Source organism: Lepidochelys kempii, chromosome 5 (genome assembly GCF_965140285.1).
Source record: "Lepidochelys kempii isolate rLepKem1 chromosome 5, rLepKem1.hap1, whole genome shotgun sequence".
Lineage (NCBI taxonomy): Eukaryota > Metazoa > Chordata > Testudines > Cheloniidae > Lepidochelys > Lepidochelys kempii.
In genome coordinates this window covers 73,497,534-73,524,272 of record NC_136384.1, presented here as the reverse complement: position 1 = coordinate 73,524,272, position 26,739 = coordinate 73,497,534, and the positions used below count along the sequence as shown (strand labels likewise).

At 41.1% G+C, this 26,739-nt stretch overlaps 1 protein-coding gene across 3 annotated transcripts in view; it reads left to right on the top strand.

The window, feature by feature from the left end:
- PGGT1B (protein geranylgeranyltransferase type I subunit beta) overlaps positions 1–26,503 on the top strand; it is a 73,896-nt gene extending 47,393 nt beyond the window's left edge. For 2 of the 3 annotated variants that reach the window (XM_073344733.2, XM_073344734.2), the window contains 4 exons: positions 6,279–6,324; positions 11,453–11,637; positions 12,146–12,254; positions 19,266–19,940. In XM_073344733.2, the coding sequence (XP_073200834.2) occupies positions 6,279–6,324; positions 11,453–11,637; positions 12,146–12,254; positions 19,266–19,447 (522 nt within the window). In that variant the 3' untranslated portion in view covers positions 19,448–19,940. Of the gene's footprint in view, positions 1–6,278; positions 6,325–11,452; positions 11,638–12,145; positions 12,255–19,265; positions 19,941–23,622 lie in introns of those variants that run through there. The other variant, XM_073344735.2, reaches the window with a different exon arrangement.
- Positions 26,504–26,739: the final 236 nt, after the last annotated feature.

Genomic DNA, 26,739 nt, shown 5'->3' with positions numbered 1-26,739 from the left:
CCTGTCATGCTGATCAATATTGTCTCATTGTTTCCTTGTATTTCCCCCATCTGCCTGCATACGCATCTGTTGTCATTTGTCTTCGATTGTGAGCTTTTTTGGGGCAGGGACCATCTTTGTTCTGTGTTTGTAAAGCACCTTGCACAATGGGATCCTATTTGATAACTAAGGCTCCTTGGCTTTATGGTAATACAAATAATAACAAGGAGTCTGGTGGCACCTTAAAGACTAACAGATGTATTTGGGCATAAGCTTTTGTGGGTAAAAAACCCACTTCAGATGCATGGAGTGAAAATGACAGATGCAGGCATTATTATACTGACACATGAAGAGAAGGGTGTTACCTCACAAGTGGAGAACCAGTGTTGACAGGGCCAATTCAATCAGGGTGAATGTAGTCCACTCCCAATAACTGATGAGGAAGTGTCAATTCCAGGAGCGGGGAATGTTGCTTTTGTAGTGAGCCAGCCGCTCCCAGTCCCTACTCAAGCCCAAATTAATGGTGTTAAATTGGCAAATGAATTTTAGTTCTGCAGTTTCTCTTTGAAGTCTGTTTCTGAAGGTTTTTTGTTCAAGTAGGGCTACTTTTAAATCTGTTAGAATGTCCAGGAAGATTTACATGTTCTCTTACTGGCTTTTGTATGTTACCATTCCTGATGTCCGATTTGTGTTTTTTACCCCCCCAGAGCTTAAGCCCAAATAAATCAGTTAGTCTTTGAGCTGCCACCAGACTCCTTGTTGTTTTTGTGGATACAGACTAACACAGCTACCTCCTGATACTTGACTATAGGAAGCTATAGGAACAGACTCTACTAGCTCTATGCTTACTGGGGACTCTTTTCTGTCAGGGGAATCCCCAGCAAGTTGCTTGCCAGCAGTGTCTGCTCCCTGGCCATCTATATTTAATTCTGGGCCAGTGTCCGAAAACCGCAGCTAGGTGGTATGACCCCAGTACAGGCCTGGTATAGGTGAGTTCAAGCGTCACTATCAGGGCTAGGCACATTTACTTACACAGTTAGGAACCTAGACTTTTTGAGTGCGCTTTTCTAACCCTAACAGTTTGCAAAATATGGAACCTGAAGAGCACGTCTTCCTGATTACACTTTTGCTTCACCTACACTTGAATTATGATCTGGTTTTAGCAGCCAGTATTTCAAGAACCAGGAGAGCTAGAAACCAATGCTTTATATCAGAAAGGAAAAATAAAATTAACCACTGCTATTATACTAGCATAAGCTTTCGTGAGCTACAGCTCACTTCATCAGATGCATACTGTGGAAAATACAGAAGATGTTCCTATACATACAAACCATGAAAAAATGGGTGTTTCCCACTACAAAAGGTTTTCTCTCCCCCCACCCCACTCTCCTGCTGGTAATAGCTTATCTAAAGTGATCACTCTCCTTACAATGTGTATGATAATCAAGGTGGGCCATTTCCAGCCCAAATCCAGGGTTTAACAAGAACGTCTGAGGAACCGGGGGTGGAGGGGTAGGGTAGGAAAAAACAAGGGGAAATAGGTTACCTTGCATAATGACTTAGTTACTCCCAGTCTCTATTCAAGCCTAAGTTAATTGTATCCAATTTGCAAATGAATTCCAATTCAACAGTGTCTCGCTGGAGTCTGGTTTTGAAGTTTTTCTGTTGTAGTATCGCAACTTTCATGTCTGTGATTGCGTGACCAGAGAGATTGAAGTGTTCTCCGACTGGTTTATGAATGTTATAATTCTTGACATCTGATTTGTGTCCATTTATTCTTTTACGTAGAGACTGTCCAGTTTGACCAGTGTACATGGCAGAGGGGCATTGCTTGCACATGATGGCATATATCACATTGGTAGATGCGCAGGTGAACGAGCCTACTGTCAGAGGCTCGTTCACCTGCGCATTTAAACCACCCCCCCACACACACACACACACACTCGTTCCTCAGACGTTCTTGTTAAACCCTGGATTTGTGCTGGAAATGGCCCACCTTGATTATCATACACATTGTAAGGAGAGTGATTACTTTAGATAAGCTATTACCAGCAGGAGAGTGGGGTGGGGGGAGAGAAAACCTTTTGTAGTGGGAAACACCCATTTTTTCATGGTTTGTATGTATAAGAACATCTTCTGTATTTTCCACAGTATGCATCCGATGAAGTGAGTTGTAGCTCACGAAAGCTTATGCTCAAATAAATTGGTTAGTCTCTAAGGTGCCACAAGTACTCCTTTTCTTTTTGCGAATACAGACTAACACGGCTGTTACTCTGAATCCTGCTATTATACTGAGACTGCTGTGTGTGGTATTCCATTTTTTCCCCACCATATAAACAAGTCTTCCTGTATGTTTAATAAACAAATATAATAGCCACAGTTAAATCAGTCGATAATGCAGGAAGTGTAGAATCTGTGAAAGAAAATCTGCAACATTGCTATTAAATTCTGAGGATGCTGTAAATAACCTAAAATAAAAATATTTTATATTCAGATGTAGCTATGAAATTTATTTTTGAAGTTAATTTTATTTCAGTGTAATACTCTATCTAATTATAATGCAAGCTACATATATCCTTGTTTTTGTTTTTTTTCTTGCGAATGCTTAGCTCTGTTATTTTTCTACAATAGTATCTTGTTTTGATAGTCCACTAATTACAAGGCAAAATAGATGGCATCATTAGTGAACTGCTGTCATACAAAGATGTGGTTTTGTTTCACCATATCTTATGTCACCATTTGCAAGTACATGAGGCCTCTTTATATATCTGAGTGCAAGTCATAGTTTATGAATTTATTTTTTTTAGTAATGCAAATTGTGAAATGCAACTGAGGTACAAATAACTTTAAGTAGCAGCGAGATTGATTAGCTGTAATAGATATTTGTAACTGAACTCCTAAATTCTAATTCTAAAATTTCCTGTTGTGTCAGAATTGAGACACAAACTTTAACTCCAAAAATTGCTACTGCAACTTGAATTGTAGAATTAAGCACATCAGGAAAGGCAAAAGTTTTAAGGTTGAACATACCTTTCAGACTAGAACTACACTTTAATATTGTAACTGTCTAAACATTGCATCTTTATAGATAATAGCTCTCTGTGTGTATTCGTTGTTGTATCTACTGCCTTTACTGATGGCAATAAGTGGGTTTTTTATTCCTGTTTGGAACCTGTTTGTTCAGCTTTCCCTCATCAGTAGAACTATCAAGTTCGGACTGCAGAATTTTTATTGATGTGTAAAGTCCATTTTGATTTTCATATTCAGGGGTGAGTTTGTGACCCTGATAGTGGGGGAAAATTTAGTGAATTGAACAGGGGTGATTTGGAATCACTGATGCAATAAAGATAAAAAATGCCATTTTTAGTCACCCTTTAGAGTAGAGAGACAAATTAACTACTTTGATTATGATATCTCTACAGATTGACTGTGATGCAAATGGCAGGGGGCTGGAGTTAAGATTGTGCTTAATTGATTTACACATTTCCTGATTTGGATAGGATTTAATTATTCAACTTTCGTACTGCAGCAATGATGAATTCTTTTCATTATCCTTTTTAAAATAAAAAAGTAGAAAATTAAATTAATGGGGAATTTTTGTCTAACAGGATCAAATTCTCAAAAAGCAACTAGTGCCTGTGTCTGTTAAAATTTCAGGCTAATTATGCAGCTGAACATAATGCACTTCTTGGGTTGCACACTTAACTTTTCCCCAGAGCTGATTATTTTGCAGTACATAAAGCACACCACCTTATTTTACAATTATTCAGTTTATAGAGTTAACTAGCTTCACCAGCCTAGCTCTTCTTTCCTCCAGTGCTAATCAGCTTCCCATTGCTCAGCAGTTAATGGGCCTTTGATGCTTGGCAGCACATAGGGACTGCATGCTCAAAATGCACTGATAATGGCTTAAGGGAACTTTGTGCTGCCTATGCTCAGTCTTCAAATGTTCATAGCGGTTGCTTAGAATCAACTTTTCCATGCTCCTGCTTAAAGTTTGTCAGATGTGAACTTTCAGAATTCATCCTTTTTAGTCATCACCACTCCAAAAAAAGACACTGGTTAGAATATATGTCCAGTGAGGAATATTACAGTTTTTAATATGAAAGCAGAAAACCGATAATGTGTTCTCTGTGATAAAGACTATGTCACTGCTTGAAGGTGAAATCGTGTGATCTTGAAGTGCTGGGCACCTGCCATTTTCCTAGAAGTAGGAACATGGAAATCGGACCAGTGGTCTGACTTGTCAATATCCCATCTCTGATGGCGGCCCCTACTAGCTGCGTCAGAGGAAGATATAAGAAACCCCTGGTCAACAATTAGGGAATAACCTGTCCATAGTTGACAGTTATAGAATAACCTAGCCAAAGGGTAGTTTGCTTCCTAATTCTGCTAGTGATTTAATTTATTCTCTGAAGTATGAGGCTCTATATATAGCCTTTATTTTTGTATGTGCGTGTGCGCACACAAACTTTGGATATTCAGTATAAATATTGACTCCTTTTTTTTGAATCCTACTTTAAGCACTTAGTATCTAATGATAGAGTTCCACAGGTGGTTTAAGCATTTCTGTGAACATTTTTCATGTTATCCATTGAAATAGTGTTGCCACTCAGTTTAATTGACTGTCTTTTTTTCTTGTAGCATGGGAAGGCTTAATAAGGTTGCTGTATCTAACTTCTCTATATTATTTATTGTTTTGTTTATACGTCAGCCATGTCTCCTCTTACTGGCTTCCTCTAAACAGTCCCAGACTCTGCAGTTTCTTGACGTATGGTTGGTTTGTCAAGGTACTGCTTGCCCCCGGATCAATCCCTGCCCCCCCCCCCCAGTCCCTCTCACAACTCAAGTCTCTCATGCCCTACCCATATATTGCTTCCCCCCCATGTTGTCTCTGTTACATGCAGAATGAAGATGGAGATGTCTGGACTGTGGCTTGGGTGCAAGGGAATTCAGGACAAGAAGGGGGAGTGGGAGTGTAGGCAGGAGGAGTAAATGACTCATGTCTACACGGCAATTAAAAACCTTTTGCTGGCCTGTGTCAGCTGACTCAGGCTTGGGTTAGGGGGCTGTTTTACTGAGGTGCAAATTCAGGCTTGAGCCGGGCTCTGGGACACTGTAAGGGGGGAGAGTCCCACAGCTCAGGCTTGAGCCTAGCCCAAATGTCTCGACTACAGTTAAACAGCCCCTTATCCTGAGCTCTGTGAGCCCGAGTCAGCTGGCACAGGACAGCTGTGGATGTTTAATTGCAGTGCAGCCATACCCTTAGCTGATTTTTTCCTAGGTCTCTGGTAATGGGTTATGCTCTAGCAACCTTAATTTCGTTAACTAAATTATTTGGGGGATTATACTGAAATACTAACTGCTACTAAAATAAAACAAATTTGAGTTAAAAATCCCACAAACCAAAGAGCATTGCAGTATATACTATTGTCATTCTTTAACTTGCTTCAGTATTGTGTCACAACGGGTAAGTAACACCCACTGCACAGACATCCACTGATACAGGATCATGTGAATTGGAATTTCTAGGACAATGGAGCGAGCCCGGGATGGAACATCAGCCCTTTACTCTTTGCTTTAAAAGGCTTAAATCAGAATGAAGAAACTATTTTTTAAAGGTGATATTTTATAGAATATCAGTTTGTTCAGCAGAATGCTGATGCTTTCCCATTCTTTCGTTTCCCAACAAGTGTAGATTGTTGTTGCAGTTTAGCACATAAGGCCTTTGTCTTCACTGCAGAATGTATTGTATTTAAGCACTGTGCTGCTACGTGTACTAGTGGCCTGACTGTTACATTCTTGTACACTAAATGACTCTTGATTTGGGAACAGACATAGACAAATAGGATAGACTCTTATCTTGTCTAGCGTTTTGCAGATGCTTTGGCTCCTTAAGGGGGACACAGCTCCTGCAGAATGTATTTTAAAACCTCCACAGAAGTGGCTTTTCCTTGCCACTTGACTTGGTACCGTAATACTGCATAATTCTAGAACCTTAACTTTAGCATTTTAGCATATAATCTTTTAAACAAACTTTAATTTTTTATTTTTTTAAAAGAAAATGCTTATTAAAAACTGCATGTGTTCAAACTGTGCTGCTTTGCTGACAGGTCAATGTGATGCTGATAACTTTTGATGCACAGTGTATGCCTTTGAAAAGCTATTGGCCAGTTAAAACTAATTAAAATAGATGTTGGTGTGGTTTGTGATGCAGGTCTTGCTAATAAAATGAGAAATTACATAATCAAAATACATGTATGAACAATCTATTTCTGAAATGGCTTTTTCTTTTTCAGTCCTATGATAATGGGCTGGCACAGGGAGCTGGACTTGAATCTCATGGTAAGAGCCTTAATTTTTCTCCATTCTTAAAAACCTTAGCAATTAAATGAAGCTTCTCAAAACATTGCTGGGGTTTCAGCATGCATGCCTTTCCTCCCTTGTTGGTATTTCGGGTTTTCAGAGAAGTGGGGTGAAGAGAAAGCAATGAAAAGGTTCTCCCAGAACATGTGGGCTTCTTTCCTTGCCATGACTGGCTCCATCCCCAACACTAGACCAAATGGGGGTCCTGAGAATTTTCTTACTCCAGTATTCTTACCTCAGCAACTCTCCAGTCTCCTCCCTCTCTGTTCTCATTCCTCACTATGGGACAATTAGGTTTCAGAGTAGCAGCCGTGTTAGTCTGTATTCGCAAAAAGAAAAGGAGGACTTGTGGCACCTTAGAGACTAACCAATTTATTTGAGCATAAGCTTTCGTGAGCTACAGCTCACTTCATCGGATGCATAAAGAGGAAAATGCAGTGAGGAGATTTATATACACACAGACCATGAAAAAATGGGTGTTTATCATACACATTGTAAGGAGTGTGATCACTTAAGATGAGCTGTTACCAGCAGGAGAGTGGGGTGTGGGGAGAGAACCTTTTGAAGTGATAATCAAGGTGGGCCATTTCCAGGAGTTAACAAGAACCTCTGAGGAACAGTGGCGGGGTGGGGGGATAAACAAGGGGAAATAGTTTTACTTTGTATGATAACTCAACCACTCCCAGTCTTTATTCAAGCCTAAGTTAATTGGATCCAATTTGCAAATTAATTCCAATTCAGCAGTCTCTTGTTGGAGTCTGTTTTCAAAGTTTTTTTTGTTGAAGAATAGTCACTTTTAGATGAGAAATCAAGTGACCAGAGAGATTGAAGTGTTCTCCGACTGGTTTATGAACATAAAGGAATAAATGGACACAAATCAGATGTTAAGAATTATAACATTCATAAACCAGTCGGAGAACACTTCAGTCTCTTTGTTCACTCGATTGCTGATCTAAAAGTGACTATTCAACAAAAAAAACTTTGAAAACAGACTCCAACGAGAGACTGCTGAATTGGAATTAATTTGCAAATTGGATCCAATTAACTTAGGCTTGAATAGAGACTGGGAGTGGTTGAGTCATCATACAAAGTAAAACTATTTCCCCATGTTTATTCCTCCCCCCTTCCCCCCTCTTGTTCCTCAGACATTCTTGTTAACGCCTGGAAATGTGCTGGAAATGGCCCACCTTGATTATCACTTCAAAAGGTTCTGTCCCCACACCCCACTCTCCTGCTGGTAATAGCTCATCTTAAGTGATCACGCTCCTTACAATGTGTATGATAAACACCCATTTTTTCATGGTCTGTGTGTATATAAATCTCCTCACTGTATTTTCCACAGTATGCATCCGATGAAGTGAGCTGTAGCTCACGAAAGCTTATGCTCAAATAAGTTGGTTAGTCTCTAAGGTGCCACAAGTACTCCTTTTTCTTTTTGTGGGACAATTGTTGCAGCACTCCTTCCTGATACACCCCAGTTCTGCCAGCTGTGGATGTATTCTATAATCATTTCCTGTGTTGAATCACAGAGTCTGCTTGGGGCTGAATTTTAAAACTACAGTTAATTTTTATTAAAAAAGCAAATTGTGACTCAAGTCGGGAATTTTTAACTTGGTGCTTTTCTGGAGCACAAACGTTCCATTTATCCCTTTGCAGCAACAGACAGTGCTGAGGAAGGTAGGCTAAATGCTACTAAATGCTAGTCGGTTATAATCTTACCACGGGTTTTTACGTAATTGCATCCATGTTTTTCCATGGTATGTTGAAGTTGAAAACAAACTTATCAGAAAAAGAATCCATATTTAAATACGTTCATTTTAGTAACTTATCCATGGTCTTTTAGTATTCTATCCCATTTTGTTACTTTGGTGTCTCTTCTCCATGGGAATGGTTAGGATGAAAGTCCATGGGCCTGATTCTCACTGCACCAACTTCAAAGCGTCTTAACGCTTCCAGTGGTGTAAAGGGATCTTAGTCTAAATGAGACTCAGGCCCCATGTCTTATTGTATCTACAGCTTACTCAGGTTCTTCCTCAGGGCGCTTTTTTTTTTGGGGGGGGGGGGGGGGGAGTATTCCAGGGGTCGGCAACCTATGGCACACGTGTCAGACAGCACGCAAGCCAATTTTTAATGGCACGCTGCTGTCTGCAGGGGACCACGGCAGCATGCCATTAAAAGTCCGGCCCAGCCCGCTCTTCTCCGCCCACCGCTCTCTCCTTGCAGAACAAGCAAGCTTCCGCCTCTTCCCCCAGCGTGCTGGGTTCCTGCCCCTTTTCCTCTCCCTCCCTGCGGCCGATCAGCTGGCGGCCCTTGCTACGGAGGGGAGGGAAAAGCGGAGCCGCAGCGCACTCTCTGCTCTGGGGACCCTGGGGAAGGGGGTGGAATCGGCACATCCCCTCCAGTCCACAGCCATGAGCCGCTCAGGGCAGGGGTCTGGGACCGCACCCACCCACGACCGCAGCCTTAACTCCAGCATCCCACACACACAAACCCAGCCCCCTGCCGTGACTCCTGCACCCCCCACACGTACCCAGCCCCCCACACTCCATGCCCTAACTCTTGCGCCCCCACCTCCTCACCCCCACCCTGAGCACCAAACCGGAACTCCTGCATCTCCCCCTCCCCCAAACTCCCTCACACACTCCCACCAGCACCCCTCTCACCAAATGGGAGCTGCCCAGGTAAGCGCTCCACACCCAAACCTCCTGCCCCAACCCTGAGCCCCCTCCCTCATTCTAGCTCCTGGCCAGACCCTGCACCCCAACCCCCAGCCTGCTCCTTCACCCCCAGCCCTGTTCTCAGTGCACTCCCACCCTCATCTCAGTGCAGAGAGAGGAAGAGAGTGGCTAGAACCAGGGAGAAGGTAAGTACCTACTCTCTGTGGACAGGGCCGGGACCCCAGACCGGCAGCAGGTTGAGCGGGGCCGGCGGACGGGACCCTGGCTGAGCGGGGCCCTGCTCAGCCCACTGCTAGCCTAGGTGAATGGAACCCCAGGCCGGCAGCGGGCTGAGCAGGCCGGCAGTGTAAGATCAGCATGTTAATTTAATTTTAAATGAAGCTTCTTAAACATTTTGAAAACCTTGTTTACATACGACAATAGTTTATATATTATATAACTAGACTTATAGCGTGAGACCTTCTAAAAACGTTAAAATGTATTACTGGTACGCAAAACCTTAAATTAAGGTGAATAAATGAAGACTCGGCACACCACTTCTGAAAGGTTGCCGACCCCTGCTCTATACAGAGGCTGTGGCACAGAGTCCATATCTAATTACAAGGAATAGATGGAATTCTTGGAGGTAATTCACCACTGTTTTATCTACATGAGTGGTTCTCAAAGTTTTGTACTGGTGACCCCCCCCTTTCACACAGCAAACCTCTGAGTGCAACCCCTCCCCCCTTATAAATTAAAAACACCTTTAAAAATATATTTAACACCATTATAAATGCTGGGGGTAAAGCGGGATTTGGGGTGGAGGCTGATACCTCACAACCCGCCATGCAATAACCTCACAACACCCTGAGGGGTCATGACCCCTGGTTTGAGAACCCCTGATCTGTGTTTCAGAAAATCTTGCCAGCTGAGTTAGTTTCTTTATGACTTCCAAGCTATCTGGGATTTCCCTTCTGGTTCCAGATTTCTCTTCAACCTCACTTTAATGTAAAAGTCACAATTTGAGTATTGTCGTGCTAGCACTTTGCTGTTATAACACGGGTCCTCAAACTTTTTCATAGTGTGGACCACATCTTAACATAGGTTTTTTCTTATTGCCACCTCCCCTCCTGTTTTCACAGAAAGTCCCCATGGCACCCACAGTAACTGCTTATATAGAAAAGTGATTTTAGGGATATATATATAGTGTGGGTATGTTTGCTCTCACTGCAGTTCAGTAAGTGGAGTGAGCAACCAGTTTCTACTGGACCACTGAAATTTAAGAACCTCTGTTACAGTGCATTTTGCAGGGGCTTCTATAATGTATAGCAGTGTGGAAGCTGGGAATGGGAAGAGTGCAGAACTGCCAGTAGCGTGTAACTGGCTCAGTCTCTAAGCCAACAAAATACACTAAATTATCTGCAGATTATATTTTGTACTCATAGATTAGTAGCCTGATTGGGAGATGTCTAGTTTGTCCAATTCTGAGTGTCTCCATTCTAGGAAACCTAGAACTAGTATCTGCTTAATAGGCAAGTGCTGAGAGCCATTTATAACAAGCCTACCTTTACTGCTATGTTTTTAGCCCACTACAATTGTGGGGTCACTGAACTGATATGGGAGACATTTTAACAAGGACATTTATGTAATTGTGTAACTGCAGCAACTCATCTGGGTGATTCATCAGCATTGATTAGCTTCAGGGGGAGTGTCTAGCCTTGTTCTGTTAGGACTGGCAATTGGATTGTAGATGAAACGTAGGAATTTGGGATGAGGAAGGGTGGGTGAATGAGGTGGTTCAGCAGCCAGCTGTTTACGGGCCTGAAACCAATAAATCTCCAAGTTGGAGCAGCAGCAGGAAGAAAACCGCTATAGTAAATGTTCTGTAGGAATTAAAGGTTGGGAGGGGTTAAGGAACTTTCTTCCCCTCCCTCTTTGAAGGGGAGAGAAACTTCCACCATATCACTCCTAAAGTAAATCTAATCAGGCATGGGAAAATTTGGTGTATTTTGACTGAAGCCTTTTTTCTTGTACTGGAATGATGTGGCTCGCTCATTCGCTCAGCCTGCCTCTTTAAATGTGACACCACTGCTTCAGATTCCTGCTTCCCATTAGCTTGTTTGTGTAATGTTACGTATGGAAACCAGTCTGCAGCAGTGAGTAGTGGTGGTGCCATGGCGGTGGGCAAATGAGCGAGAGCATTTACATAATGAGGCAGCACTGAGGCCCACCAAATTCCATTTGTAATAGTATGTGTAATACTTTGACCTCTGTGTTGGATTAAGGATCACCTTATTTGTCTGGATTTTAGACTTCAGACCTTTCTGAACTCCTTTACACAACTCTGTTTGTTTGATATTTTGTACTACTACTTGGTATCTTGTCTTGTCTTAATCAGAAGTTTTAACTTCAATGAAAAAATGTTGCAGAAACAGAATTATTTCTTACAGGTGGCTCCACGTTCTGTGGTATTGCCTCACTGTGCTTGATGGGTAAATTGGAGGAAGTATTTTCAGAGAAAGAACTGAACAGAATAAAGAGATGGTGCATAATGAGACAACAGAATGGCTATCATGGACGTCCCAACAAACCTGTAGACACCTGCTACTCATTTTGGGTAGGAGCAACACTTAAGGTAATACATATATTGTAGCAATTATATTAACCTGTTTGACTTGGTTAACCAACCTTCATCTCCTCAAGTTACAGAGTAACAGCCGTGTTAGTCTGTATTCGCAAAAAGAAAAGGAGTACTTGTGGCACCTTAGAGACTAACCAATTTATTTGAGCATGAGCTTTCGTGAGCTACAGTTCACTTCATTGTTGCATCCGATGAAGTGAGCTGTAGCTCACGAAAGCTCATGCTCAAATAAATTGGTTAGTCTCTAAGGTGCCACAAGTACTCCTTTTCTTTCTCCTCAAGTTAGTTATAGGCAGTGCAAATAGGCTTGATCTTTGAATTACTAAACTATTTTGATCTCTGTACATTTATGTACTGGGCTACACATGTCTGCTGCTTCCTTGCAAGACGACAGGTTACTAAAACCTACCATAACTATGCCCCAATGCACCACTTATAGCTGATAAAATGGTAAAGCTTCTCTTTTAATAGGTATTTCTGTAACACTGTAACTTTTTTCCAGCTCTTGAAAATATTCCAATATACAAATTTTGAGAAAAACAGAAATTACATCTTGTCAACTCAAGATCGTCTTGTTGGTGGATTTGCCAAGTGGCCAGATAGCCACCCAGGTAAATTTATTTCTCAGAATCTTGATGTGTGTTGTGTTGCAAAATGTATTCCAGTGGTCCAAGAGGTGGCTCATTTTTAACACAAATAAAGGAATATTTTTAATTCTGCCCCCCTCAGAAATATGTGCAATAGTAAGCCATAACATATAATTGGAAAGCTATATTTTTATAATGTAAAGTATACATCTCCCTCTGCCCCTTTTCCTTGTTTTAAAATGTCACAAATGAACTGCCCATTATTGAAAGAGAAAATAGCAAACAACCTGGTCATACTATTTAGTATCTGAATAGTATTTCCATGTATTTAAAATAATTTTATCTAAAGAGCATAGATTGTGTAATGGGTATCTTTATAAGGGCCCATTTACAAATATTCCAGAGCTTGTTCTTTTTAATAAACATACTAAGAGCACATCAGACAATATTGCGAATGAAAAAGCTAATGCAAAAAGCTTAGAGGAAAGTACAAATGGTACCTAAAACTTTTCATCTATTCGTAGGCTTGCAGAATTCAGTTTTTACTTTTCATAACAATAGATTTATTTTTAAACATTTTTATTATCCATTTAAATGTACACTGTTGAAAGAAATTATGCAGTGAGTTTCAGGCAGTGGGGAAGACAATATTTAATGAGCAAGGTTGAGATTCCAAAAGTTAAAGCTTCATAACCATTCAAACACAAATTGTCAGCATCACATGTCCATATAAAAAGTCAATATGCTTAATCTTCATGCAGTGTCAAGAAAAAAATTACATTGACTGTGTCATAAGGAAAGTTTTTGTATTCCAAATGCATTAGGAATCTAAGAACAATTCATCAATGTTTTAGGAGAAAAAAACTTACTCTAACTCGCAAATTGAAAAACTAGCAGGAGTCTCGTTCAGCGTGAGCCTGTGTGCAATTGCACATCAACATCAATGTGCAGTGGTTAGCACATACAAATTCACTACATTCTCCACATTGCTTGCTTAGTGAGGGAGACGTAGTTTCCAGTTACAATACAAGATGCTCACTAGATGCAAACATGTACACAACTATTAAAAATACAGGATAACAGTGCAACATGTTTGGGATATATTTGTATCCCATATACATTTTTGCTATAAAAGAAATGTTCTTCATACTAAAGTCTTTTTTCCTGACCTGTGTACATGTGACAAGATCCAAAAACAGTACAGTTGGAGGGCTACTAGTTGGTGAGCTATCACAACTCACAGGGTACACCATTATCCCAGGAATGTGGATGAGAGTTAAATAAAACTCCTTAATCAGCATTTTTCTTTCTTCGCCTACCTGTAAATTTCAGTTATTTATAGATGAAAATTTTTTTATTGATTTGTGTGTACAGTAAAATTGACATTTACTGACATCAATAAAAATTAACCCCTTTCATGCCTAATTATGTGCTTGATATATGTGTAATAGCTAGAACCCCTGTATGTGTAGTTTTTAGAGCTCATCTGAGTTTAGGAAGGAGGTAGCTCAGTTCCAGATATTAAAAATTGGTGGCATTTCAATAATGGGTAATCAGATCTTGGACATAATTTGAAAATATGGAGATGTAGCAGAATGTGAAAACAAACTTTGCACTGGTAATAACTCTTGTAGCAGCATTTAGGATAAAGGATAGAGAGGATAAACCATCTCTAACTCACGAGAAGAAGATAAAATGTAGCCATAATAAAGGCAGCAACTGTTCAGTATCCACATGTGACAGAAATTTCAGCCGGGCTATATTTTAGTTAGTAGAGCTAATTTATGGGCACATATGAAAGAGTGGTTCTACTCTTATAATAAGGGCATTGAGAGAGTCTGTTTATCATATCAGTGTCCAGGTCAAATGAGCTCACTTTGCACATAGAATCATAGAATATCAGGGTTAGCAGGGACCTCAGGAGGTCATCTAGTCCAACCCCCTGCTCAAAGCAGGACCAATACCCAACTAAATCATCCTAGCCAGGGCTTTGTCAAGCCTGACCTTAAAAACCTCAAAGGAAGGAGATTCCACCACCTCCCTAGGTAACCCATTCCAGTGCTTCACCACCCTCCTACTGAAAAAGTTTTTCCTAATATCCAACCTAAACTTCCCCCACTGCAACTTGAAACCATTACTCCTTGTTCTGTCACCTGCTACCACTGAGAACAGTCTAGATCCATCCTCTTTGGAACCCCCTTTCAGCTATCAAATCCCCGCTCATTCTTCTCTTCTGCAGACTAAATAATCCCAGTTCCCTCAGCCTCTCCTCATAAGTCATTGTGCTCCAGCCTCCTAATCATTTTTTGTTGCCCTCTGCTGGATTCTTTCCAATTTTCCCACATCCTTCTTGTAGGATGGGGCCCAAAACTGGACACAGTACTCCAGATGAGGCCTCACCAATGCTGAATAGAGGGGAATGATCACATCCCTTGATCTGCTGGCAGTGCTCCTACTTATACACCCCAAAATGCTGTTAGCCTTCTTGGCAACAAGGGCACACTGCTGACTCATATCCAGCTTCTCGTCCACTCTAACCCCTAGGTTCTTTTCTGCAGAACTGCTGCCGAGCCATTCGGTCCCTAGTCTGTAGCAGTGCATGGGATTCTTTCGTCCTAAGTGCAGGACTCTGCACCTGTCCTTGTTGTACCTCATCAGATTTCTTTTGGCCCAATCCTCTAATTTGTCTAGATCCCTCTGTATCCTATCCCTGCCCTCCAGCATATCTACCACTCCTCCCAGTTTAGTGTCAACATAACTGCCAGTCCTGCAGAAACTCCTCAGGGATCAAGATGAGTTCTTTCCTTCTCGTGCATGATCCCCAGTAATAGTCTGCAGTTCAAATGAGGCCCCCAGTTATACCTGAGCCAGTCCCATTGGTTTTCATGTTCCGTGGGCTTGCACAAATGTAATTTACGGAGACCTAGGCCTTGTCTATATGCAATCTTTATACCAGTTTAACTATATATTGGGTAGGAAGGGTTGATTTTTTTTTCTTCCCCTCACCCCCTCCCCCCTGCCAAAATACTTAAATTGGTATAGTCCATGGTGTGGACACAGTTGTTATATTTGGTATAAAAGTGCTTTATGCCAGCATAGTTTATTCCCCTTCTCTACAGGAATTGCTATACTGGTATGAGCACCTTTGTACTCCTTACTGTGTCCATGCTAGGCGCTTTGTATCACTTTAACTATTCTGGTGTAATTAAAGTGGTATAATTTATGTATATAGACAAGGCCTTAGTAAAGTATTAGTCTGGGAACTGGGTCTGCAGTGCTAATAGAAATAAAAAGTCAAGTTAGAAGAAATAATTGAATACACATACAGAGCAGCTGTATCGAGTAAGATGTTACTTTTACATATGGTCCTCAGAGTAAATCTGTACTTTAAAGGCTAAAACTCATGGCCCATCATTGTTCGTGCTTGGAAAGGCAAACAGTGCTTGTGGCTTTTCAGCAATCTTTCCTTCATCCTGTAACCCTGCTAATCCTGAGGCTATCTGAACACTACTTTCAGCAAGAAGGGGTTTGGGGGTTTTTCCCAGGCTAGACAACAGCTGTAGCACCTCAATATTTTCATTAAGTCTCAGTTACCTCTTAATTTTTCTTCTCCTCCTTCCCTTCTAAATGGCATTATTCTTGTGATGTGCCCAAGCTCTTCTGGTCTAGGAAGCAAAAGATTTGACATTGTTTCTATCCCAGCCCCCATATGCAGCTTTACCAGCCAGTTGTCTAGTTTAATTATTTTAGTGACCTATAGCGTGGTATAAGAGGAGCTCCAGAGTGTTCCTGTTGCATTAAGAGCCATTTAAGCAAATCCTCTAACCAATTTTTTCCATGAAGAGCTAGGATACTTTGTGCTGAATAAGGAAGAGTTCAGATGAAACTGTACAGGAAAAAGCAGCATTCTTTGGACACTGAAGTCTTGTGAGGTGTAGCTGTATTTGCTGCTGCATCTTGTTGATCAATCCTTACCATTGTAAGGCAACTGAAATCCCACTTTTCTTTATCTACATGCACATCTTGCTTTATTAATACACCAGAAGAAAGCAGCCTGTTGAAAAGCTCAACTGTATGAAAGGTTTCTTAAACATATTTTAAACAACAAAACTGTGTGTATTAAAGATAAGACTCAAGACTGAAATTTGGATAAAAATGAACCTTCCTACTTCGGTTTTGTATTGGGCACGCATATACTCACTATGTACTTCCTGTAAAGCATGTCTGCTGTGTGCCTGTAACATTTGCTCTTCTTTGAGAGCATGCTTGTGATAAACTTAAATATTCTTCCTGACCACAAAAATGGAACAGGCAGGTTGAATGTAGAACTGCAGGGATTATGAATGTTTTATCCTGGATCACTCTGGCAGGATCTGCATCTAGGGGAAAAAAAATCACCTGATATAACTCTCTGCTAACCTTGGCAGCGTCCCGAAAGCCTGGATATCTCCTAATAACAAATTAGTATATTTTCTTAGTTGATATTCAGCAGCAGCAAAAAAACAATGTTAAGACTTCACAAAATTACAATTGCTGTGTACGTCTACTGTGATACCTTTTCCCAGCTGTTTTTTTTCCATGTAGCTGCTGACAAGTTCATGTTCCTGCTTTTAAGAAAAGCTAGAGAGGCATAGTTGAAAAGAGACTATCCTTCTTTATTAAAATGCGGTTCTACTCCAAAGGGAGACTGACTATAGAAATGGCATAACATTCCACATTTGCGAGTCAATGGCTTCTGTATCAAATGTGCACGGTTTAAATGATTTTTTTTTTTAAACTGTAGACAGCCCCTGCAAAATCAGCCTGGGATCTGAAAGTCAGACTATGTTCTCCTGTTGTAAAGGTTCTCCCAACCTAATTTTGTTCTCATTTACATCTGCAATTCAAAGCATGCTGTCAGTGAAATTATAGAGCCCTGTTGCTTTCATTGTAACAGAACAGAATTTGAAGATAGTGAGGACTGCATAGGTGGCCCTGCAAACTGAACTTAACAAGTCTGTTGATGTATGGGCCAGGAAAGATACAGTTCATTATCTTTGTGCTGTTTTGATCTGCAGAGCTGCAAGTTTGGATTAGTGTAACTCTTGATCCCTGGGCTGTTAAATAAGAAACCCTGTTCCCTGTGTGTGTAAAATCATTGAAAGTACACCTGTAGCTGAAACACTTCAAGTTGATTCTCAGAAATTGAGGAGAGTAATCTAGACAGATATGTGCATACAGGATTGCAGAGTACATCTTTATCGTTGTTTCAGAGCACAATAAATTAAGCCTTTCAACACCCTTGTGGCATTGTTATTCCTATTTTACAGATGGGGAAACTGAGACAATGATTTGTCCAGTGAATCAGGGTCACTGCAGATATAAAACGCAGGAACATTTGACTCATAGGCCTGTGTTCTGTTCATTAATTAATCATATACTCTCCCTAGTATTCACATACGGCAAACAAAAGCCAACTTTTTTCTTTGTTTAAAAGGCTTTCACATTGTTAGGCATTTAAGAAGATTGCCCCTGTCTCACATTAATTCTGCTGCTGCTCAGCGACAAGTATCAAGAACAATAAGAAATCTGTGTTTTTGTTTTTACAACTGTCTCATTAAAAACGAATGATTCCATTAATATCCATTTCCCCCTCACTACTTGTGTGTAAATCCCATTATGTTTAAAGCTTCAGAGGAGAATACAAAAAAACCCCTAAGATCTCGAAGCATACAGAGAGCACAGGTGAGGCAGAAGGAAAATGGGAAATAAAGAATTAGCTTGATAAAACATGGAGAGTGAATAATGTGAAAACAAACATGCAAGAAACATTAAATGTAAAGGTATTTGAGTACAACAGCCTAAATTGAGATTTGGCAAGGAAGCCATGCAAATGATACTTGCTTCATCCAGTTGCTGTGTTCCATGGTTGTCTTCTGCCTGTGTGTCTTATTCACAAAATATTTGTCTCCACAACTCCTGACCTTCAAATGCCTTGAGATTTTTATTATCACTTCAAATAGCCTGAACTGTGCACTGCTTTTTCTGTCACAGTCAGTATGTTTTGGCTGGCATTAAATTCTGCACTGTCCTGCACAACTTCAGAGCCTCTGGGTTAAATCTACCATATATGGGCAGTCGGGTGGTACTCTGTAAAGGGGTTTCAGTGAGCATGCTTGGGGAGTTTTCCCGTGGGTGAGCTGTTGCTGGCAGACACATTTTCAGTGAGGTCACCCAGAAGGAGATGTGTGTGGTGAGCATGTTTCTGTGTGCACAGCAACGATGCTTTATAAGGATGCTTTCTGGATATTTGGCTGGAGTATGTGCAGATACCTTTTTGAAAAAGATCAGTTTGGTAACTGTGAAATGACAATGAAACTGAAAAGGTTATGGAGCCTTGATATGGTTGGGAGTGCCATATAAGAGGTACCTTTCTTCCCCAGCATTAGAGAAATCCCCATGGATGGGCTGGTAGAGGTGTTATGGTGGTACTTGAACTTTCCAGATTCTGCCTTTTCATAGCTGCTAGTACCAAAATACAGCTTGCTGTTTTAATGAACAGTCAGCTATCATCTATGCCCTCATCTACAGAGGTTGCTGCTACTGTAACAGGAGTAATTTCTCTATGCTAAAAAAAAATCCTCCTGTTTTAGAAGGAAATATTTTTAGAGTGCCTGGGAGGGAATGCTTTAAATAAGCTCCTGACTCTCTCAGGCTCTTCCACATCTCTGTCATGACCTCTCATATGTGATCAGCTAGGTGGGAGAGCTCTTTACTGAATAAAGTAGTTGTGCTTCCTAGAGTCTAGTCTTAGGACAGAAATTCCAGATCATCTCCTCATACTCAGTGTGTGGTAGGGCTTGGTTAACTATTATATTTTATATTTGGAGTTAGAAAAAGCCAAACATAACTAGGAACGTCTGTTTGCCATTTATCTTTCAGTGCTTGGCTTAAAATTGGTTGGTGTTTTGGAACACAGAAACAGTTGGTTATTACTGCATGATACACCAGGAAGCATTTACATTTTAATGAACTCCCTTGCTATTTTGTTTTCAGATGCTTTGCATGCATACTTTGGGATCTGTGGCCTGTCGTTAATGGAGGAATCGGGCATTTGCAAAGTTCACCCGGCCCTGAATGTAAGCACAAGAACCTCTGAGCGCCTTCAGCACCTCCATCAGCTCTGGAAAACTAAGGACTCTAAACAGTGTTCAGATGACGTGCACATCTCTACATGACTGATTTAGACTCAAGCTTAGTTTGGTAGCATAACTGTAGCCCAGGGTTAAAAGCCATGTATAACCAATGTGCTCTTTTTAAGTGCTGGAGTCATACAATCAAATCCATGTTACTGGCGTCTCTTTTTTAGCGAATGGCCTTTAGCCAGTTGTTCACTGGGATAAAAGGAAATTTCAGTTGTGTAGAAGTTTGCCACTGCAGACTCCTGAAATGGCTCGTACTTCTAAGAAATCCCTTGAGGCAAATTTGTTTTCATTTGTATTTTATTTTTTAAAATTTGTGCATACTGTGTCAAAGTTTATAATGGGGGAAGTGTCTTCAAAATCTGTTTACATATTATCATACAGTATAGCACTGAACCTCACAAAGTTCTTAATGATCGTCATGTTTGGGTAGAGAAACCCCTATGTTAGGTCTCAGTTGAAAGTAGATGTCAGCTTCCATAACCTTTGTAAACAAAAAATAAAATTATTTTATTCAATATAGACAGGATTCCTAAAGTTGTGTGGCATTATTACATTAATTCCATAATCCCCTTGTATAGCTCAAACTAGGCAGATGCAATAACTTGATATGAAGTATTTATTACCTTAACGAGAATTTAATTAAATATTTATGGCATATTAACAATGGGATGGGAAAGTAACCAGCAGAATCCTGGGGGTATAGGTACCTTCTGGCAAGGTGCCATCACAGAGGGTTTCTGAAGTAGAGTGCCAGAAATGTTGGTAGTGTTATACCACTCAATTACATCTTGATTTCTTTCAAAATATTTCTTCCCTTCTATTTTAAAGAAAAAAGTCCTGATTCTCTTTAAAATGTCTGAATATGAAGAGCAGAAAGTTGTATTTTAAAATTACTGTTTGATGCTCTTTTTTTAAATAGTTTTATTCCAAATAAAGTCCAATAAATTGAACGTTTTCAGCCGTTTGCCAATATAATCTCTAGTTGTATCAGACTTGAGAGGTGCAGTTGAGGTGCTGTTCTGAGTTCAAGCAAATCATTTTCTAGCCATTGCATTTGACACAAATCTCAATTGCTTAAATTTCACAGACATACAGCAGGAAAATGCATGATACACCTAACCTTGCTGTAACCTCACTGACCTGCATATCAAAAAGCCACAAATTCTCATTTAAAAACAGATTTTCAGCTTCACTGTTCACTGAGGAGCCACTGCTGGAGGCCAAATAAGTGACGTGCTCCTGACATCTGCCTAAAACTGATCCAAGAGGAGAAAATAAAGAAGACCTTGGCCTCTTCATGCTGATGGACGAGAGTGACCCTGGGGTTGGCCTTTCCAGCTCATTAGAAGTGAATGGGGAGGGTAGTCCTCTTCCTTCCACATAGGGAACTGGCAGTGACTATCTTTAGTTCCTCATGGTGTGGGGAAGTGCAGTGATGGGGCATTCTAAGGTTACATCAAGCTGCTGATGAAAATAGGGGGTGGATGTTGTTGGAACTAGCTTTTCTTAAAGGTGTTTCTTCCTTGTTGGAGAACCAGCTGTCAGGTTTCTCATGGCAAGAACCCACCACTTTCCCAACTATTGGTTGGAGCAGCAGACTTGAGAAGAGCAGCACTCGTAAGTTGTTCTTAGCGCTAGTGCTGGAAGTGGGTGCAAGTGATGAAATGGCACTCCTTTTATTGGCCTGGGTGGGGAGTGACATCTCCTGCACTGACTGTGCCACTGTACATTGTGGATTATACATTAGAGGGTTCTCTAATGTATGGCTGACAAGAGTCGCACCTTGTGCCTGTGATCTAGCCTTGCAGTCTTTAGGGAAAATCTTGATGAAAAACCACAAGAAATGGGACTTCGGTGAAAACAGTGAGTCGTGGCCAAATCCATAACTACTTTTAAATTTTGGAAAACTGGCTCACATCTCACAGCAAATATGCCATTTGCCATTTTTTTTGCTTTGAAAACCAGCTACAGATCTAATAAACCAGCAGTAAATATTTCAAACTATGGCAGCATGCCAGTTAAACTATTTAACACCCTCTTCTTCCTTCCCTTGCTCTTCTCCTTTTCCAGCTAGACAACTTCAGTCAGATCTTTTCAGGCTTAATGTTAGCATGGTTGACAGCAGGCTTCAGTTTCTCTTGAGTTAGAATAATCAAAAAAAATTGTAAAGTCACATTTGTTCCCCATTAACTCCTTTAGCTTTGTTCTTAAGTCCCTCAACTGTTCAGGCCTTTGCCTCTCATTGAGACTAATTACTTTGATCAGTTTGAAACCTTAATCTTTTTAAATTGACAAAGATCTGTCTCTGTGCAAACAGCCAACTTGGCATGCATGACTTGTCATTCTTAATGTCCCAATCTTCTTCAAACAATGGGCACCGAACAGTCCAGTACAGCAACCGTTTTGATTCTGATTTCCAATGCTACTGAAGCTAGTAGACATAAATCTAAATTTCATATTGGTGTGAATTGCTTACTGCATTGTCTTCCTTGGTCAGCAAGTGTCTTGACTAGGGAAAATGTTTGTCCATATGAAATGCTTGAATTAATAACTGGAGAAAAACCACCTGGAAACTCTTAAGATCTAATGAAAGCAGTTATGTAACCAGGACAGCAGCTGAAAATGTAGCTTGAAAGCATGACAAACAACTCTGTCCAGCTATAATAACCCTCAACTTTTCACAGAATCTGTTTATAAACTTGTGAAGCTAAAATTCCTAAATAAGCAGTGAATGTATTCACTTTATTACACTTATCCAATAAATAGTGAGCAGACAGGTGCAATACAGGCTTGAGAGTGTAATAGCTTCTCCATTCTGATGGAAACCTGCAATAATACTTGACACTTGCAGATGGAGGAACTGAAACTGCTTTATAAGAATGCGTAGTTCTCCCCCCTTTACAGATGGGGAAACTTTGGTGTGGAGAAGTTAATTCGCCCAAGATGCCAGTTTATTAAGTACTGGGCAGTTCTGCAGACATTCTCTATGCAGAGCTACCGCAATTGAGCCAGGACCTTTCATTGTTTTTGTAATGCTGGTATTCTGCACATCCGAAGAAACGTTGATTACCTTCCTAAATACAGAACTACAGCAGCCCTGCTACTCTAACTCCTCCTCCTCACCATGATGCACTATGTACCTATATATATTAGTGTTTTATCTACTAATCTTCAGCCGCTGAAAGTTGCTGTTGCAGAGTAGTAACTTGGTAGCTGTAAGCTCTCATCTACCAGCTATTTCAGTTTACTTCTGAGCCATACGGAAAGCCACAAGTACTGATTTCACAGCCTGCTACAGAAATTGAAATTGGCTTCCTTAGACCAAGGAAGTTAAAATCTTTTAAAGGAGTGAAAAATTGAAAATTAAGGCTTCCATAGCAACCTTAATCTTTGAATTTGTACGTAGTTGGTGGAAGATGTCATGACATAACACTTCGGAATGTTACTATTAAATATACATGTATCCATATAATAGGATTCCAGGAATGTCACTCTGAAATGTCTTTGGGACAGTACAAAGTGGCAGAAGCAGCTACAACCATAGTTGAGAGCTTTTTGTTCTGAATATCACCAGGTTCAATCGTCACTGGGATTCACGGTCTGTTACTGTTGAGTTTTTAAGTATTCAGCCATTTTGACTTTATGAAATTACATGTCTTAATGTAGCTGTACATCACAAGGGTAGGCCATGCTAAGCGACCTAGACCATTGGGATGTCAGAGGTTGCTCAACCAACCACCACTATTATAGTTAATTTGCATGTGACACTTTCATGGTTTGAATGAGAGAGACTGCACATATGATGGATTACTTGGCCCAAATGCCACCTGCACAAATCTACCACTATAATCTCCCCAGACAAATCAACACAGCCAGCACACATCGTAACCCCAAACAGCACTCTGAATCCTAGCATGTCTGAGTCAGGATGGAGTTATGGAAACAACTACCAGTATGGTTTAGAATTTTTGTTGCTCTTGTTTAGAATTTCTCCAGGTTCAATCATCACTGGGATTTGCAGTATGTTACCATCAAGGGCATTTTCAACTTTTTATACACATGACTTGACAAATTACAACTGTGTGACAGCATGAGCTTTCAGCTAGTTCATAAACATGGCCTACCCAGCCGGAGGGTTATGAACAGGCCAAACAACAATTCTAATACATATGGCTAATAACAAATAAATTTGATATCTATTTTTTCAGGTCACTCTGGACATTTCTAACCGAGTTAGATGATAACAAAGAATACCTGTCCCATGTTCTTGGAAGCCTTGACAAACTAAAACGCAAGCCAAGAGAGCAGAAGCAAAGCATCCACACTTCTCTGCGCAAATGAGGATTGTACCCAAAACTGAAATATCTCCACCTAAGATCCTATAAACCCTTTCTTCCCCTCCCCCCCCACAACAGACTTCCATTACAGTGTGTCCTAAAGCTTCAGGTTATTTCAGATGGAAGGGTGGTGAAAATTATTTCCAAAATCCAGGGACCCTCAAGGAGAATGCCTTTCCAAAAGCTGTTTTTTACATACCTAGGGGGCTCGCTCTGGCTTCAGTGCCCCAAATGATGTGGAATGTAGCAGTCATGCTGGGAGAGAGAGGGGACTTCCTCAGATAAGCAGCTACTTTGTGGGGTCCCCATCACTGTAACTAAAACAAAATTAATATTCAAATGTTCATGACACTATATAAATTGGGAAATGTATTCTATGAAAAAAGATAAGAATCTTGGTACATTTCTAAATGGCTACTAGGGTACTGTAATTCACACAGGAACATAATTGCTATGCTACAGTAGAACTGGTCTACTGTAGAACTAGTCAGCTTGTCTTGGAAAAGAGGTAGTATTGGATGCTGCAGAGAATGGTTTCATTAACCCTGTGATGGACAACAGGAAATAAGGAAGACTTCCTAAAGAGTTATTGCCTGTGCTTTTTCTTCAAATGTTGCTGTAGTTGACAGTGTTTACGAAAGAAAAATTAAAATTAATCTAGCCAACTTATTGTCACTGAGCGCCTAGACCTATTTGTGATGATGACAGCACCTCCTTTGTCCGCTAGGCAGCTCTCTAACACCACATGCTACAGGCCATTACCCTCTGATCCCACTGAGGGTTACCAAAAGAAACTACACCATCTGCTCAAGAAACTCCCTGAAAAAGCACAGGAATGAATCTGCACAGACACACCCCTAGAACCCCGACCAGGTTCTATCTGCTACCCAAGATCCATAAACCTGGAAATCCTGGGCGCCCCATCATCTCAGGCATTGGCACCCTGACAGCAGGATTGTCTGGCTATGTAGACTCCTTCCTCAGCCCCTACGCTACCAGCACTCTCAACTACCTTCGAGACACCACTGACTTCCTGAGGAAACTACAGTTGATCGGTGATCTTCCTGATAACACCATCCTGGCCACTATGGATGTAGAAGCCCTCTACACCAACATTCCACACAAAGATGGACTACAAGCCATCTGGAACAGTATGTTATGGCAAACCTGGTCGCTGAACTTTGACTTTGTCCTCACCCACAACTATTTCACATTTGCGGACAACATATACCTTCAAGTCAGCGGCACTGCTATGGGTACTCGCATGGCCCCACAGTATGCCAACATTTTTATGGCTGACTTAGGGGACAAGAGCTGAGGAAGTGTTGTTCTAACACCCCTACTCGACTTGCACTACATTGATGACATCTTCATCATCTGGACCCATGGAAAAGAAGCCCTTGAGGAATTCCACCATGATTTCAACAATTTCCATCCCACCATCAACCTCAGCCTAGACCAGTCCTCACAAGAGATCCACCTCCTGGACACTACAGTGCTAATAAGCGATGGTCACATAAACACCACCCTATACCGGAAACCTACTGACCGCTATTCCTACCTACATGCCTCCAGCTTTCATCCAGACCACACCACACGATCCATTGTCTACTGCCAAGCTCTACAATACAACCGCATTTCTCCAATCCCTCAGACAGGGACAAACACCTACAAGATCTCTTTCAAGTATTCTTAAAACTACAATACCCACCTGCTGAAGTGAAGAAACAGATTGACGGAGCCAGAAGAGTATCCAGAAGTCACCTACTACAGGACAGGCCCAACAAAGAAAGTAACAGAATGCCACTAGCCGTCACCTTCAGCCCCCAACTAAAACCTCTCCAACTCATCATCAAGAATCTACAACCTATTCTGAAGGACGGCCCATCACTCTCACAGATCTTGGGAGACAGGCCAGTCCTTGCTTACGGACAGCCCCCCAACCTGAAGCAAATACTCACCAGCAACCATACACCACAGAACAAAAACACTAATCCAGGAACCTATCCTTGCAACAAAACCTGTTGCCAACTCTGTCCACATATCTATGCAGAGGACACCATCGTAGGGCCTAATCACATCAGCCACACCATCAGGGGCTCGTTCACCTGCACATCTACCAATGTGATATATGCCATCATGTGCCAGCAATGCCCCTCTGCCATGTACATTGGCCAAACCGGACAGTCTCTACGCAAAAGAATAAATGGACACAAATCAGACATCAAGAATTAGAACATTCAAAAACCAGTTGGAGAACACTTCAACCTCCCTGGACACTCAATTTCAGACCTAAAAGTCGCAATTCTTCAACAAAAAAACTTCAAAAACAGACTCCAATGAGAAACTGCAGAACTGGAATTAATTTGCAAACTGGACATCATTAAATTAGGCTTGAATAAAGACTGGGGGTGGATGAATCATTAGACAAACTAAAAACTATTTCTCCATGCTAATTTTCCCCCTACTGTTACTCACACCTTCTTGTCAACTATTTGAAATGGGCCATCCTGATTATCACTACAAAAGTTTTTTTTTCCCTCCTCCTGATAAAAGCCCACCTTAATTGATTACTCTCGTTAGAGTTGGTATGGCAACCCCCATTTTTTCATGTTCTCTGTGTGTGTGTGTGTGTGTGTGCGCGTGCGTGCGTATACTTCCTACTGTATTTTCCACTGCATGCATCTGATGAAGTGGGTTTAGCCCATGAAAGCTTATGCCCAAATAAATTTTAGTCTTTAAGGTGCCACAAGTACTCCTCATTGTTTTTGCTGATACAGACTAACATGGCTACCACTCTGAAACCTGAGAGCCCCAGAGTTGCTAGAAGAGCAACTGGGGGCCTTCTAGCCCTCAGAGGGCAATGGGGTATAGCTGTACTGTGGAGTGGGGATGGAGCACTAACTGCATTTGAGAGTAGTCTGCACAGGGGTTTATACCCTCCTCTCCTCTGCAACCTGAGTAGCAAGCTCCCATAGCCCTTCCCAC